Consider the following 16,153-nt stretch of genomic DNA (forward strand, 5'->3'; position numbering starts at 1 on the left):
TTTCTACATTTAGTACCGTGCCTAAACAAGCCTAAAGTGCAGTTTGATAAAACTGAGAGGTGAATATTAAGCTTTAGTTATAAATTGAGAATTTTATAGTACTTTTGAATTTAAGTGTTAGTGATACTTGAAGTCTCCATCATCTAAAATTTAATCCTATTTTTGAGTGGCACTTATTTTTTTCAGTATCATTATTATGTTATCAAATGCACTTAAGTGTTGAATCTATTCAGAATTAAGTACTCAATTTAGTTATCAAAAAGCACTGTAAATTTATCTGAGTAATTTAACAGAGTCTGTTCGGTTCTCTAATAGAAAAAAGAATTACGTAGATCCAAAATTGTCTCCTCTAATGTCTTCCCAATCTTGACCAAACATAGACATGTTCCAGTGGAATCTTTTTGAAGTCGGCCGGCCGGCCAGTATGGACAAAAAGGATACCAAATTTAATCACTCTAATGACATATGTCAAATTAAGGGGCTCAATGTATTGGCTTGAGGTTGATAATATTACAATTAAACTTGATGCTGATGTAAAACACACACACAGAGACAAAGTAGTGTATCTAACTATATAATAGACTGTAAATTTGTATAAGAAATGATGGGCAACCAACACTAAAATGGCTATATTTTTTCAATATAATATAATCACTCTAGGGATATAAGTCATTTCAGGTGCACAATTTATTGGCTGGGAGGCTGATAACATAACAATTAAACTTGATGTTGGGTATAAAATCTATTCAGTTCTAAGCAGTTGAAATCCATGATTGTTAAATCACAGGCAATGTTAACCTGTGAACCAGTTTGCAACCTTTCATGGTGGTGACAGAAGCAGGAACTTGGAGAAATGGGAGAGCTTGACCAGGAAATAGAGAAAAGTGATGAATTATCAAGCAAACCTGAGGGCAATGGAAATCCTACAACCTCAGGTGGGTCGCTACGGATGGTTTTGAAGCACTCAGACTGGATAGATATGTTGTTGATGGTGCTGGGGACAATTGGATGCGTATCAGATGGAATGTGCATGCCTGCAGTCCTCCTAGTTCTCAGCCACTTGATGAATGGTTATGCTGCTGCATCTTCTCTAACCCTTGAAGACATTGACAAGGTTAGTGTTTTATTTATTTATTTATTTTCTAAAAACCTTAGCAAGAAACTCACACACCCGTTTTTTGGCCCTATGGGGACTTAAATCATCGACCTTCTACTTTGGAAGGTGAGGAAATACCACTAGGCTATAGCCCTTGGTACATAAACTAGGTTAGTTAAAAACCTAATATTAAAAGTTTAAGCTGTTAGGAAATGGATCAAACTCGTAAATGTGATCTCGTCTGGCACATGGAGAGGCAAACAGACAAAGAAATACAGTGTGTAAATAAGTGCAGCAATATTTGCACTCTGCAGTTTAGTATGTTTTCTTACTGTTCCACATACATAAACAGGTCACGCGTGTGGGACATTGTTGAAAGACCTGGATATACATTGTTTGGTCCTTTCATTAATAATCTCTACATCGGTATCCATTCATTATCTACTATCAACTTAGTAAGAGTTGTTAGAGGATTTAAATATTGAAGTTACGCCATCTCTACTAGCTTAAGCTTTTAGAGTATATGGTGGTTAACATCGTATCCTAAATTCAAAACTCACCGTCACCCGATAATGGACCAAAAGAAGGTCACGCGTGAGGGGGCATGTTGGAGGATTTAATTATTAAAGTTGCACCCTCTCTAATAGCTTAAGTTTTTAGAGTAGATGGTGGTTAACAAGAGTTCCATTATAACTATCTGTCTCTGAACTGCAATCATAACAAACTCTTTGAATTTTGTTCATTTTGCAGTATGCACTGGTCTTGCTCTATGTTGCTGTTTGTGTGGGTTGCAGTGCATTTCTAGGTACTTCGGTTTTCCTTTGAGGATAATATATTTATGTATCCATAGAATTATGTACATCTGCACGCTAAACTTAGCAGTGCCTTAAAACAATAATGTGGAAAATGGAACATGGGTTTTGCTTCATCATTCCTTGATTATTATATAGAGTCCTTTATCATTCTAGTTCAACAAAATTCATGGAAAAAAAGAAGTATAAATGGCTAAAGTCTTCTCTCGAGGGCTCCTCCTACTTCTCTATATCAAGGATCCTAGAAGCAGCTTTACCAAACAAAAAAAAAAATCTCTTATAAGGGGCACTTTATGCGTGTTAGTGTGTGTAAAAGGATACTTAAAAAAGTATATAGGGACATTCATTTAAAATAATAATAATAATAAATAATAAATAATAAATAATAAATCTATGATGAGCTTGCAGATACTTCACTTATTTGAGGAATCCCTCGGGCAATCCCTTCTCTGAACGTTTTTACATGGTGAAAACAGTTTCTTCCCTAGCTTGAATTAAATTACATATTGGATCCTAAGCAGTCCATGGCTGATAGTATCCCCAGAGGAAGATATATAGATTCTGAGACATGAATACAAAAAGCCAAATGCTAGAATCTGAGATATGAATGCACACAAGTCATATGGTTTTTGCTAGATTATATCCTAGAAAACTGAAGAAACGTACACCGACTCGTCTTTTTTTTCTTCTTCCTAGTTCACAGACTCCTCATTTTTCAATAAAGAATCAATTGTTTATAGGCACACTAGCAGATATTAATCATCTAATAGCACCCTAACAGATAGAAATGTGATCTGCTAATTAATTCATGTGGTAATTATGTTTCAAACTCTTATCTCACTTCATACTCTCATCCTCTGGCCATTGTACTTTTATATCCCACAGAAGGATTCTGTTGGGCACGCACTGCAGAAAGACAAACATCCCGAGTACGCACTAAATATTTACAAGCTGTCCTGCGACAAGATGTTGGTTTCTTTGACAGTGTTCATGGAGCATCCTTGACATCCCGGGTGGTCTCGAGTATATCAACTGACATGCTTACCATACAAGGAGTTCTTAGTGAAAAGGTTCTTCAACTTCCGTATAGCTCACTTTAAAGCAGAATTACCCTATGTATATATATATATATATTCTTAATTTTGACCTTACTGACTTGATGTAGAATTAAAACAGATCCCAAATTTTATTATGAATGTAGCAATGTTCATCACAGCTCTAGTGGCTGCTTTGTACCTCTGTTGGAGATTGGCTATCATTGCCATCCCGGCGCTGTCAATGCTGATTATTCCAGGGGTGGTATATTGGAAACTCTTATCTGGGGTTGGAGAAAAGGTACAGGAAGCTTATGCAGTTGCTGGTGGAGTTGTGGAACAGGCACTGTCTTTGATTAGGACTGTCTATTCTTATGTTGGAGAGGAGAGGACAGTGAAGAGCTATTCAAATGCACTGGAACCAACTTTAAAGCTTGGGATCAAACAAGGATTAATGAAAGGAATGGCCATGGGCAGTGTTGGAGTTACGTATGCAGTTTGGGCTCTTCAGGGCTGGTATGGGAGCGTCTTAGTCACGAAAAAGGGAGTCAAAGGTGGGGATGCTTTCACTGCTGGAGTGTGCGTTGTCTATGCTGGAGTGTGCGTTGTCTATGCTGGACTGTAAGTTAAAAAACTCCTTGGTCCATGTTATTTTGGTTTGGATAGAAAACCATGACAATCAGATAGCAAGGTGATGTAACTGAAGTTATTTTAGATCTATGGAATTAATAAATAGAGCAATTTAAACATAATATCTTTAGGATGTTTTTTATTGCAACTTAAAATATGAATATGTTTTACTGGTAGTTGGAAATTTTTTTACCAGAACAATACCAGGCATATTTGTTTAGCATCATTATCATTATCTTTGTTGTTCAACGCGCCATTATCATCATTGTCACGTGTCATTGTTAGCATCATTTTTTAGCAATTCTGGCTATTAACATTCACAACAGGCCACGATATTTTTTAAGGAACTGTTTCGTATTGCTCCTTTTGGAGGTGAAGACCTATTTCATACAAATATCAGTTCATTTTCAATTGCAAAATTCTTCCTAAAGGAACCGTCGAAAAAGTTTAAAGTATTTGTAAAGAAAGAGTTATCTTAGGCTCAGGGATCTTTTTCAACCAAAAATGGTATGAATGTGTTTGGAAAAACAAATATTATGAAATAATTTTCTGGAACCTTTAAGATACACCCTTTAAACTTGTTAAACAAGAAGTTCGGTGACAGCTTTTCTTACAATGACAAGAAAATCCAATCAAAAATTGAAATTTAATCCATTTCATGCTCAATTAGCAAAATTCATACTAAAATGCATACTTGCACTGGTCATTGAAAGCATTTCTTTCTTGATTTTATTCCTAACACATCCATATAACTGATGCTCACTTGATTATTTTGCAGCGGTCTTGGGAGTTCCCTAGTAAATGTCAAATACTTCATGGAGGCCAATGCTGCTTCTGCTTTTATTTTTGATATGATTGAGCGTGTTCCAAGCATAGACTCAGCAGACCGGCAAGGTGAAACCATCTCAAACGTTAAAGGTGAATTGGATTTTAAAGACATCGATTTTTCATATCCCTCAAGACCAGGAAGTTTGGTGTTGAAAAATTTCAACCTTAGGGTGATGGCAAGCCAGACTGTGGGATTGGTAGGTCGGAGTGGCTCAGGTAAATCAACAGTGATCAATTTGCTTCAGAGATTCTATGATCCCCTCAAGGGAGAGATCCTACTGGATGGAATTAGCATAAATTCTCTTCAGCTTTATTGGTTAAGGAGCCAAATTGGCCTGGTAAGCCAAGAGCCTATACTTTTTGCAACATCAATCAAGGAGAACATCTTATTTGGAAAAGAGGATGCTTCACAGGATGAAATAGTCCAGGCAGCCAAATCTGCCAATGCACACAACTTCATTACACAACTACCAAATGGATATGATACCCTTGTAAGTACCACTTGATATATGCTTTGGTAATTTACATTTTTCTCTCTTACCTGTTTTATAATCTCCAAAACAGTAATTGTAATGTTATAGTTATTTCTTCTGCTGGGTAGCTCTGTGACTAACCTGGAAGAGGAGGATCTAATGCCCTTTTTTTTTTTTTTTTTTTTTTTTTACTCAGGTGGGGCAATTAGGATTTCAGATGTCTGGAGGACAGAAACAGAGAATTTCCATCGCAAGGGCATTGCTAAGAGACCCAAGAATCTTGCTGCTTGATGAAGCCACAAGTTCATTGGATTCACAGTCCGAAAAGACTGTTCAAGATGCCTTGAATCAGGCCTCAATAGGACGTACAACTGTGATAATTGCACATCGTCTATCTGCACTATGCAATGCTGATTTGATTGCTGTTATTCAGCATGGGCAAATGGTAGAGTCTGGTTCTCACAACCAACTTATTCAGAATAAGAATGGCCAATATTCAGCTATGGTTCAGCTGCAGAAGATCTCGATGAATGATGAAAGTACATCAAAATCTGAAGTGACAGAAAGTAACAACTCTCCATCCCCAAGTAAAGATACACAAAAAGCAGATGCATCAAACAATTTGATTCCTCAGCTATCAAGTCCTAACAAAAAGACAAACCAACAGCCAGAAGAACAAGATCACCCTCCATCCTTGTGGCAACTGATAGGAATGACAGCATCCGAGTGGAAGTCAACTCTAATAGGTTGCATTGGCGCTCTTTGCTATGGACTAATTCAACCTTGTGAATCTTTCTGCCTTGGTGCACTCCTATCTGTCTACTACATCAATGATCATGATGAAATCAGGTCACAAACAAGAATATACTGCTTTGTTTTCTTATCCTTATCTATCTTTGCTTTCATCACCAACGTCATTCAACATTACCACTTTGGAATCATGGGTGAGAACTTGACAAAAAGGGTCAGAGAAGAAGTCTTTGCGAAGATTCTGACTTTTGAGATTGAATGGTTTGATCAAGAAAGCAGCAATAGTGGGGCTCTATGCTCAAGATTAGCCACAGATGCAACCATGGTAAGAACTCTGGTCGCAGATCGTTTGGCATTTTTGACTCAGGCCATCTCATCGGCAACTTTAGCTGTTATTTTAAGTCTCTTGTTGGCTTGGAAATTTGCCCTTGCTGCTATTGCTATGCAGCCACTCATCATAGGTACCTTCTATATTAAGGCAGTAATGATGAGAACCATGTCTGTGAAAATCTTGAAAGCTCAGAACAGGAGCAGTGAGTTAGCGAGCGAGGCCATTGGCAACCACAGAATCATCACTGCATTTTATTCTCAGGAGAAGGTTATGGCACTTTTTGAGGCTACACAGATAGGCCCCAGGAAAGAGAGCCATAATCAGTCTTTGTATGCAGGACTTGGACTATTTACTTCACAGTTCCTCACTGCTGCTATTCCAGGACTGCTTTTCTGGTTTGGGGGAAGGCTTCTCTACCATGGGAATATCTCGTACAAGCACCTGTTTCAGACATTCTTCATTTTGGTGTTGACTGGGAGAGTCATTGCTGAGACAGGAAGCATGACTGCGGATTTTTCAAAGGGTACCAGTGCATTAAATTCAATTTCTACGATCTTGAGAAGAAAGAGCAAGATGGATTCAAATGAAGCAAATGGTATCAATCCAGAAAAGATAAATGGAGATATAGAGTTTAAAGAGGTGGATTTCTTTTATCCAACAAGACCGAAACAGGTGATCTTGACTAGTCTAAGCCTAAAGATTGATGCTGGAAAAGTTGTAGCCTTGGTTGGCCAGAGTGGGTGTGGAAAATCCACCATCATCAGAATGATTGAGAGATTCTATGACCCATCAAAGGGATCAGTGGAGATAGATGGAATTGACATCAAGTCTTACAACCTGAGGTCTTTAAGGTCACACATTGCTTGGGTAGGTCAGGAGCCTACTCTTTTTTCAGGAACAATACATGAAAACATTGCATATGGAAAAGAGAATGCAACTGAAACTGAGATAATTGAAGCTGCAACTCTTGCAAATGCCCATGAGTTTATAAGGTATCTCCATACACAAAATTACATTGCCCAGTTTGTTTCTTTTTTCTTTTCTGTGTTTCATTTTCCTCTTTTTTCTTCTTTTTCTTTTTTCCTTTTTCCGTATTGGCTAAGCGAGTTCAGTTTCAATTGTTCTTGCTAACTATTTTCATGAGCAGTTCAATGAAACAAGGATATGAGACCTATTGTGGAGAAAGAGGTGTCCTGCTGTCAGGGGGACAGAAGCAAAGGATAGTTCTTGCTCGTGCAATCTTGAAAAATCCTGCAATATTTCTTTTGGATGAGGCAACAAGTGCATTAGACATGAACTCAGAGAACCTTGTACAAGATGCATTGGAGAAGACCATGGTTGGTAGGACATGCTTGGTTGTAGCACATCGATTATCCACAGTGCAGAAATCATATAAAATATTAGTGATTGACAATGGGAGGATGGTAGAAGAAGGTTCTCACAATGATCTTATTGCAAAGGGAGAAAGGGGTGCTTACTTTTCACTTGTTAGGCTCCAACAGCAAGCTTCCTTGAAGTAGGAGGTCCCTGGAATAATGGTTGGAGGTGCTGAACTGAGGCAAACAAAGTCTGTTAAGTTTAAGCAAACAGTGCAATGATCATAGCGCACACAACTTATGGTCACAAACCAATCCTGAAAACGAGCTTACTAATTGGTATCTTATTCCAGATATGGGTTTTAAAGTTTGTCTTGCGTAGAGCACACACGCTTACATGTAGGGTATACCTTTTGTTCTATAATAATAGTAATTGTTTATTGTCTGTAGGAGTCAAATTCTGACTGTGTTTGCTGATATAGTCTCCATTTTTTTGCACCATGAGTAATTTTGCATCTTTTGAAATCAAAATTTGATACAAAAATGCTAAGATAGAGATATGTCCTAACTCTGCTAAATGCAGACTAACCTAAATTTTTTAATTCTTATTGGTATAATATATGTAGAGTTGTTTCTAATTCGCTTTTTTTTTTGGAGATCTTCGAAGTTGATTTTTGCTTATGGATCTGAAAGTAATTAGATTTTGCTTCTGAATATTTGGTTTTCTAGCATACTGTTTTTTTTGTTGATTATATAGTTAGATCAAATTGTTGAAGATACTTGGATTTGATCGGAAAATAAAGCTTATTCTGTTTTCTTTTAATTGCATTTTGGTTTTTAATTCAACCTATGAAGCTTTGATGCATAATTGATCCAAATATGGTTGACATTAGCATTTCAAATGTCTTTTAACTATTATTTTTCTTTTTGTCACATTACAGAATCTTGTAGTGTACATGCATTTTAGAGCTGAAAAAGCTTAATATAAAGGGAACTTTTAAGATCTCCCTCACTCTGCTTTTGATGCTAGTTGTTTTTTTTAATTTATTTTTATTCTTTATTTTATGCTAGTATACTGAGCCCTTTATTCAGTTGATGTCTTTGTAATTATGTTTATCTGAAGTCAGTTTTGGTGGGAAATGTATCATTTGGTTGAAACACGTATTGAGTAGTACTTAAGTAGCTAAGTTTCCAAAGGTGACGGCCCACGGGGGTCTTTATTGTGAGCAATTGCATAGTTAGAAAGTGTTAGTGTAAAAATTTTAACGACGCTATAATAATGATATAGGTCAACATTGTTATTTTGATGAAACTATTCTCTACTTTTGAACTGCATTGTCTTGAAGTTGAATTGAATATTATGTTATTGGTGGCTTTGTAATTCGAATATTAAGTTTTTTTTTTTCCCTGAATGGGATTAATTTTATAAAATGAACACTAACAGAGTACAAGGAGAAAGGAGGGCATACCCTCCAAAGAAATCAAAAACAGAAATGAAAAGGACCATTTCCAGTACAGGCCAAACAGAAGAGAAAAATTACAAAACAAAAGCATCAGAAAATAAAAATAATGCTTTTAGATCCTGCAGCTGCAACCCATTCAGCAATAAGCAATCCCATAAAATATCTCTAGCCAGAACATTATAAGACCCCCTCGAACTACCATGAACAACAGCATTCCTTTCTGACCAAATTCTCCATAAAGCATTAGGAAAATATGCTTCTTAAAAGAGCGGACTTGTTGCACTTGACAATACTAAGCTGAGATAACCGGTTCAAAATTTCTGCCGCAACTTTAATCCTTCATACCATGGATCATGAAGTAATTTGAACTGAGCACCATCACCAATCTGAAGAAAACAATGTTGCAACATGGAAGATCTAGTATGAAGAATATTATTCCAAGCAGCAGAAAATTGAGGTCTGGGATTGCAGGTCCAAAACTAATACTTTCTCAAATATCTGTGAGACAGCATTGAACCAGCTTATCAGGATCTGGGTAATGAGTGAAGTCCCACAGAAATGAAACTTTGAAGCAAAATCAATGTCCTCAATTCTTCTAATGCCAAAACCTCCTCTGAAATAGGTCAAGTAACAGACTTCCAACCGAGATGATGCATCTTTTAACAGAATTCGAGTCACCCCATTGAAAATTTCTCATCCTTTTCTCAATGACCATTCTACATGACCATGGATTTTAAGTCCAAATGATCAATAATAAATGAAAGAGAGCACAATAGTTTTGATTTACTTAATTCTGCCAGCAAGAGATAAAGTAGTAGTCCAGGATTAAATTTAGCAGATATTTTACCAATCAGAGGTGAGAAACTTAATTGTTAACAACCATTTACTCTTAAGGTGTAACTTAAATATTTAAATCTTTCAACACTCCCCCTCACATGTGGCCTTCTTTTTGCCCAACATGTGTTTCAATTTCAAATCAGGGCGACGGTGAGGTTTGAACACAGGACCTACCCTGCTCTGATACCATGTTAACAACCATTTACTATAAAGCTTAAGCTGTTAGAGAGGGTGTAACTTAAATAATTAAATCCTTCAACATTTTTCAAAGCCATATAAGACAATGGTAAATCCCAAATAATCAATGGGAAATATTCCTCTTCTAAACTGCAAGATGTTCTGAATAATCCTTCTTCTTTTAGCAGTCTTAAAGAAATGATCAAGCTCTTATCCTTATTAATGTGGAGGTGGCCAGTATCTAAAGCAAACTGATTAAAAACATCATTCAGAGCATTAGCAGTAGACACATTAGCCTCAAGCATCACCAGAAGGTCATCAGCACAATATATGTGACTGAGATTGAACTCTGCTTTTACAGCTGGCTTTCTCAAAGTAATCCTTCCATCATTTTAAGATTCAGTTATAAGTAAAGATTCCATCATTTAAAATTTTATTCTATTTTTAAGTGGCACTTATATATTTTTTAAGTATTATCATTATTGTGTTATCAAACGCACTTAATTAAATAAGTGTTGAATATATTCAGAATTAAGTATTCAAGTTATCAAAAAGTACCGTACACTTATTCGAGTAATTTAACAGTCTGTTCGGTTCTCTGTTAGATTAGTTAATTACGTAAATCCAAACTTTTCCCCTCTAATATCTTCCCAATCTTGACCAAAACATAGACATGCTCCAGTGGAGTCTTTTTGAAGTTGGCCTATGGACAAAAAGTAAAGATACCAAAATCTTTGTTGCCATTCCTTTGTCATTGGCAGAAGGTAATACTGATTTTCAGTTACGTTCTAATGACATCATTGATTTATTAAGATAATCTGACTTATTTAGTAATCACGAAAGAGACCAATATCAACCAGATGATGACAAGAATAAGGAGTAGATTTTGGATGAGTTATTTGATCTTTTTGGCATGGTAAAGCTTAGATGTCCCCCTTGTTCAGACAATCGCCTTTCATAATTGTATATAGATAGTAAAAAGCAAAGGCATAACCTCTCCTCCCTCAAAGGGGAGGTGAGGGGTTCAAACCCCATGGTGGGCAATTTGTGAAATGTGCGTTTGAGTACATACCTGACCAAAAAAATGTAAAAAGCAGTTGAACTTTGTCATAGTGTACATCTCCTAGTTGAATGGAAGATGGAAAATAGAAAAGATAAAAAATAAATAAAACAGTAGACAATTTCCCTTTATTCTTATAATGGCTAGAAATACACTATAATTTAATAATTCTAATGATAGAATTCAATTTCAGGGGCACAATGTATTGGCTTGTGACTGATAATACAACAATTAAACTTGAGGCTGATGTAAAACACACACACACACACAAAGGATAGCTCTTGCTCGAGCATATCTTGAAAAATCCTTCAATATTACTTTTGGATGAGGCAACAACTAACAAGTGCATTAGACATTATGTCAGAGAACCTTGTACAAAATGCACTGGAGAAGACCATGGTTGGTAGGGTATGCTTGGTTGTCCACAGTTGAGAAATCATATAAAATATTAGTGATTGACAATGGGAGGATGTTAGAAGAAGGTTCTCACAGTGAGCTTATTGCAAAGGGAGAAAATGGTGCTTACTTTTCACTTGTTAGGCTCCAACAGTAGCTTCCATGAAGTAGGGAGTCTCTAGAATAATGGTTGAAGATGCTGTGCTGATCAAGCAAACAAATTCCTTTAAGGTTAAGAACTTTGCAACAATCAAAGCGCATACAACTTGTGGTAACAATCCAATCCTGCAAATGAGCCTACTAATTGGTATCTTGTTCTAGATATGGGTTTTAAAGATTGTCTTATGCAGAGCATACATGTTCACATGCAGGGTAATTTAGAATTTTTTATTTTTTTTTCCTTTTGTTTGCATTTTCTTTTTGAAATGTCTCTCCTAGTTTATGATCTATATGTTCTACATAACGAGTTTAATATATGCATTTTGTTTATTTAAATAGGAAATAGGGGCAAGTCTTTATTTAAGTTTAATTGAGATATAGTTTATGATCTACAGGTTTTATGTAATTGTTGAACTGTATACATTTTGTTCTATAATATTTGTAATTACTTTCTGTTTATTGTTTGTCTGAGTCGAATTCTGTTTTCGTTTGTTGATATTGTATCCATTTTATTTGTAACATGTGTAATTTTTTTATTATTATCTTTTCTTTTCTTTTTTGAAATAAAAATTTGATATAAAATATGCTAAAGTAGAGATGAGACCCTAACTCTGCTAAATGCTGAGTTAATTCACTTTATTTTTTGGTAGATCATCAACCTTGATTTTCGCTTATGGGTGTGAATTTAGATTTTGTTTTTGAATATTTGGTTTTCTAGCACACTGTGTTTTCTGTTGATTATATATTTAGATCAAATTGTTGAAGATACTTGGATTAGATCGTAAAATAAAGCTTACTCTGTTTCCTTTTTATTACATATTGGTTTTTTATTCAATTTATGAAGCGTTGATATATAATTGATCCTAATCTGGTTGAAATTAGCATTCCAAATATCTTTTAATTTTTATTTCCCTTTTGTCACATTACAGAATCTTGTAGTGTACATGCATTGTTGAGCTGAAAAGGTTGAATATAATGGGAACTTTTGAAATCTCCCTCAGTCTGATTTTTATGCTAGTTGTTGTTCTTCTTCTTGTTTTTTTAATTATTTATTGTAATAAAACACAGTAATTTATTACACTGTTGGAAAGTGTTCATGTTATTGTAAAATTTTAATGGTCTCAAATCAGAAATATCCTATAATAATGATGTAGGCTAACGTTGTTATTTTGATGAAACTGTTCTATATTTTTCAACTCTATTGTCTTGAAGAATTTATTGGTGGCTTTGTAATTTGAATATTAAGTTGAAATTCTCCCAAGGCGAGATTATATAATTTTAGATATTACATAACAGACATCCTGACTGATCCATTATGAAAGGTCTCTTAGGGAGTAGCCAAAATATATGTATGAATGGGGATAAATAACACCTTAAGAAAAGTAAATCTACACACCTTTAAGCCACAAATTATTTTCCTTCTTCAATTATAAGTATAGGCCCCAACAAGACTTTGTCAAAAAAAGTTAGATTTGCTCTAGTTTTCTACGTTTAGTTCCCTGCCTAAGCAAGACTAAAGAGCAGTTTGATAAAACTGAGAGCTGAATATTAAGCATTAAATAATACTTTTTGAATTTTCGGTGTTAGTGAAAAGTGAAGTCTCCATCATATAAAATTTTATCCTATTTTTAAGTGGCATTTGTTTTGTTTAAGTATTATCATAGTTGTGTTGTCAAACGTACTTATTTAAATAATTGTTGATTCTATTATGAATTAAGTATTCAATTGAGTTATAAAAAAAACACTATTAATTTATTGAGTAATTTAAGAGTCTGTTTGGTTCTCTGTTAGAAAAGTGAATTAAGTAGATCCAAAATTTTCTCCTCTGATGTCTTCCCAATCTTGGCCTAACATAGATATGCTGCAATGGAATCTTTTTTGTAGCCGGCCGACCAGTGTGCACAAAAAGGAAAGATACCAAAATCTTTGTTGCCATTCCTTTGTCACAGGAGAAGATAGTTGTAACGACCTTCACCCTAGCCAGACACAATATTGTCCGCTTTTGGCACCCATCCTGGTACTACTCCAGGTTAAGCATGCTTAACTACAGAGTTTTGATGGGTTCACGGCCATCACGGCTTTAAAACGCGTTGTGTCATAGAAGGGTATTGAATTTACATATAGCACTTGCCCCATCCACACCCAGACGATGTGGGATTGTGCACCTGTAACTCGCCCAGTGTGGTAGCCTACTGGTGCCCCTGCACACGCTCACCAATATCAACCATATGATGACAAGAAGAATGGAGTAGATTTTGGATAAATTATGTGATCTTGTTTAGCTTGGTCAAACTTGTAGATGGACCCAATGTTGAGACAATAATTTCCCCTTATTCTTGTACATAGATAGTGAAAAGCAGTTGAACTTTGTGATAGTGTACATCTCCTTCTTGAATGGAAGATAGAAAATAGAAAAGATAAAAATAAATAAATAAAACAACACAGAGATAGATGAAGTAGTGCATCTAACTACACAGAGTGTAAAATTTCCTTTTATTCTTGTATATAGATAGTAAAAAGCAGTTGAATTTGTGATAGTGTACATCATCTACTTGAACGGAAGATAGAAAATAGAAAAGATAAAAATAAATAAATAAAACAACACAGAGACAGATGAAGTAGTGCATCTAACTACACACAGTAGACAATTTCCCTTTATTCTTATAACGACGAGAAATACACTAGTATAACTTAATCATTCTAATGATAGAAGTCAATTTCAGGGTGCACAATGCATTGGCTTGAGATTGACAGTATAACTGTTAAACATGAGGCCGATGTAGAACACACACACACATAGTGTATCTAACTATATAATAGACCATAAATTTGTATAAGAAATTATTGGCAGCCAAAAGGCTAGATGTATACACTATAATTTAGTCATTCTAATGATAGAAGTCATTTTCAGGGGCACAATAGATTGGCTGGGAGACTGATAATATAACAATTAAACTTGATGGTGGGTGTAAATCTATTCATTTCTAAGCAGTTGCAATCCATGATTGTTTATATCACAGGCAATGTTAACCTGTGAACCAGTTTGCAACCTTTCATAGTTGTGAGAGTAGCAGGAACTTGGAGAAATGGGAACGCTTGACCAGGAAATAAAGAAAAGTGATGAATTATCAAGCAATACCAAGGGCAATGTGAATCCTCAAACCTCAAGTGGGCCACTACGGATGGTTTTGAAGCACTCAGACTGGATAGATATGTTGTTGATGGCGCTGGGGACAATTGGATGCATATCAGATGGAATGTCCATGCCTGTAATCATGCTAGTTCTCAGCACCGTGATGAATGGTTATGCTGCTACATCTTCTCTAACCCTTGAAGACATAGACAAGGTTAGTTAAAACAACTAACATTAAAAGTTTAAGCTGTTAGGAAATGGACATGGAGAAGCATAAACACACAATATGCAAATAAATAGTATTGTAGAATGGAAATAATTGTGACAACATTTGCACTCTGTTTAGTGTTCAGTATGTTTTCTTGCCTCTCCATGTACAAATCAGGTCTCATGTGAGAGACAGTGTTGAAAGGCCTGGATATACATTGTTTGGCCTGTTCCTTAATAATCTCTACATCCATTCAGTATCTACTATCATCATAGTAAGAGTTTTAATTCTTAAGTGCAATCATATAATAAAAAATTTGAATTTTGTTCATTTTGCAGTATCCACTGATCTTGCTCTATGTTGCTGTTTGTGTGGGTTCCGGTGCATTTCTAGGTACTTTGGTTTTCCTTCCTTGTTTCACAATGAAGCGGATAATATATTGAAGTGATCCATAGAATTATTTACAATTGAAAAACTTATCAATACCTGAATGCAATAATGTAGAAAATGGAACATGGTTTTTGCCTCATAATCCCTCGAATATCGTATAGAGGCCTTTAACAGTCTAGTTGAAAACAATTCACGGATGTTATGTGGAGTTGGGTTAACAGTATCATGAGAACAAGAGAAATAACCAGTACATAAAACAAAAGCCTCAATAAAAGATTTGTTCTCTTTCTGTAACACAGGATGAACATACAAGCCTTATGATCTTTAAAATGTGTAAGGCCTCAGGTAAATCAACTATAAATGGCTAACCAAGGGATATAGTCCAGTGGTATTTCGTCACCTTACAAAGTACAAAGTTGATGGTTCAAGACCCCATAGGGACATGCGGGTGTGAGTTTCTTGCTAGGATAACTGGATAACACGCGCGCGCGCACAAAGTTGATGGTTCAAGACCCCATAGGGACATGCGGGTGTGAGTTTCTTGCTAGGATAACTGGATAACACGCGCGCGCGCACACACAAAAAAAAAAAAAAAAAAAAAAAAAAAAAAAAAAAAAAAAATTATAAAATAGCTAGTCTTCTCTTGAGGGCTCAAGAGTTTAAAGGGTTCTATTCAGTTTTTGTTTTTATTTTTTTAATCTGTGATGAGCTTGGAGATACTTCACTTATTTGAGGAACTGCCTCGGCCAATCCCTTCGCTATACATTTTTACACGGGGAAAAAAACTTTACTTCCCACCTTGAATGACATCACATATTGGATCCTAAACTGTCACTGATAGGGTCCAGAGGAAGATATATAGAATCTGAGACATAAATACAGAAAGTCAAATGGTAGAATCTAAGACATAAACACACAAAAGTCAAGTGATTTTTGCTATATTTTATCACAGAAATCTGAAGTAATGCGGACCCTGAATTGTTGAGCCTTGGCACAACGGTAAGGTTACTTCATTTTGACCTAGAGATCGTCAATTGTTTACAGGCACACTAGCAGATAT

At 35.6% G+C, this 16,153-nt stretch overlaps 1 protein-coding gene across 1 annotated transcript; it reads left to right on the plus strand.

Moving 5' to 3' along the window:
- Positions 1-853: 853 nt before the first annotated feature.
- Positions 854-7,474, plus strand: LOC132281185 (ABC transporter B family member 15-like). Its single transcript, XM_059782913.1, has 7 exons — positions 854-1,114; positions 1,847-1,901; positions 2,794-2,978; positions 3,085-3,542; positions 4,351-4,891; positions 5,070-6,946; positions 7,102-7,474. The coding sequence occupies exons 1-7, from the start codon at positions 854-856 to the stop codon at positions 7,472-7,474; spliced, it is 3,750 nt and encodes a 1,249-aa protein (XP_059638896.1).
- Positions 7,475-16,153: the final 8,679 nt, after the last annotated feature.

This window comes from Cornus florida, unplaced genomic scaffold (genome assembly GCF_030987335.1).
Source record: "Cornus florida cultivar Cherokee Brave unplaced genomic scaffold, ASM3098733v1 CherokeeBrave_3.0.0_Hap2_Chr11, whole genome shotgun sequence".
Taxonomy (NCBI): Eukaryota; Viridiplantae; Streptophyta; class Magnoliopsida; order Cornales; family Cornaceae; genus Cornus; species Cornus florida.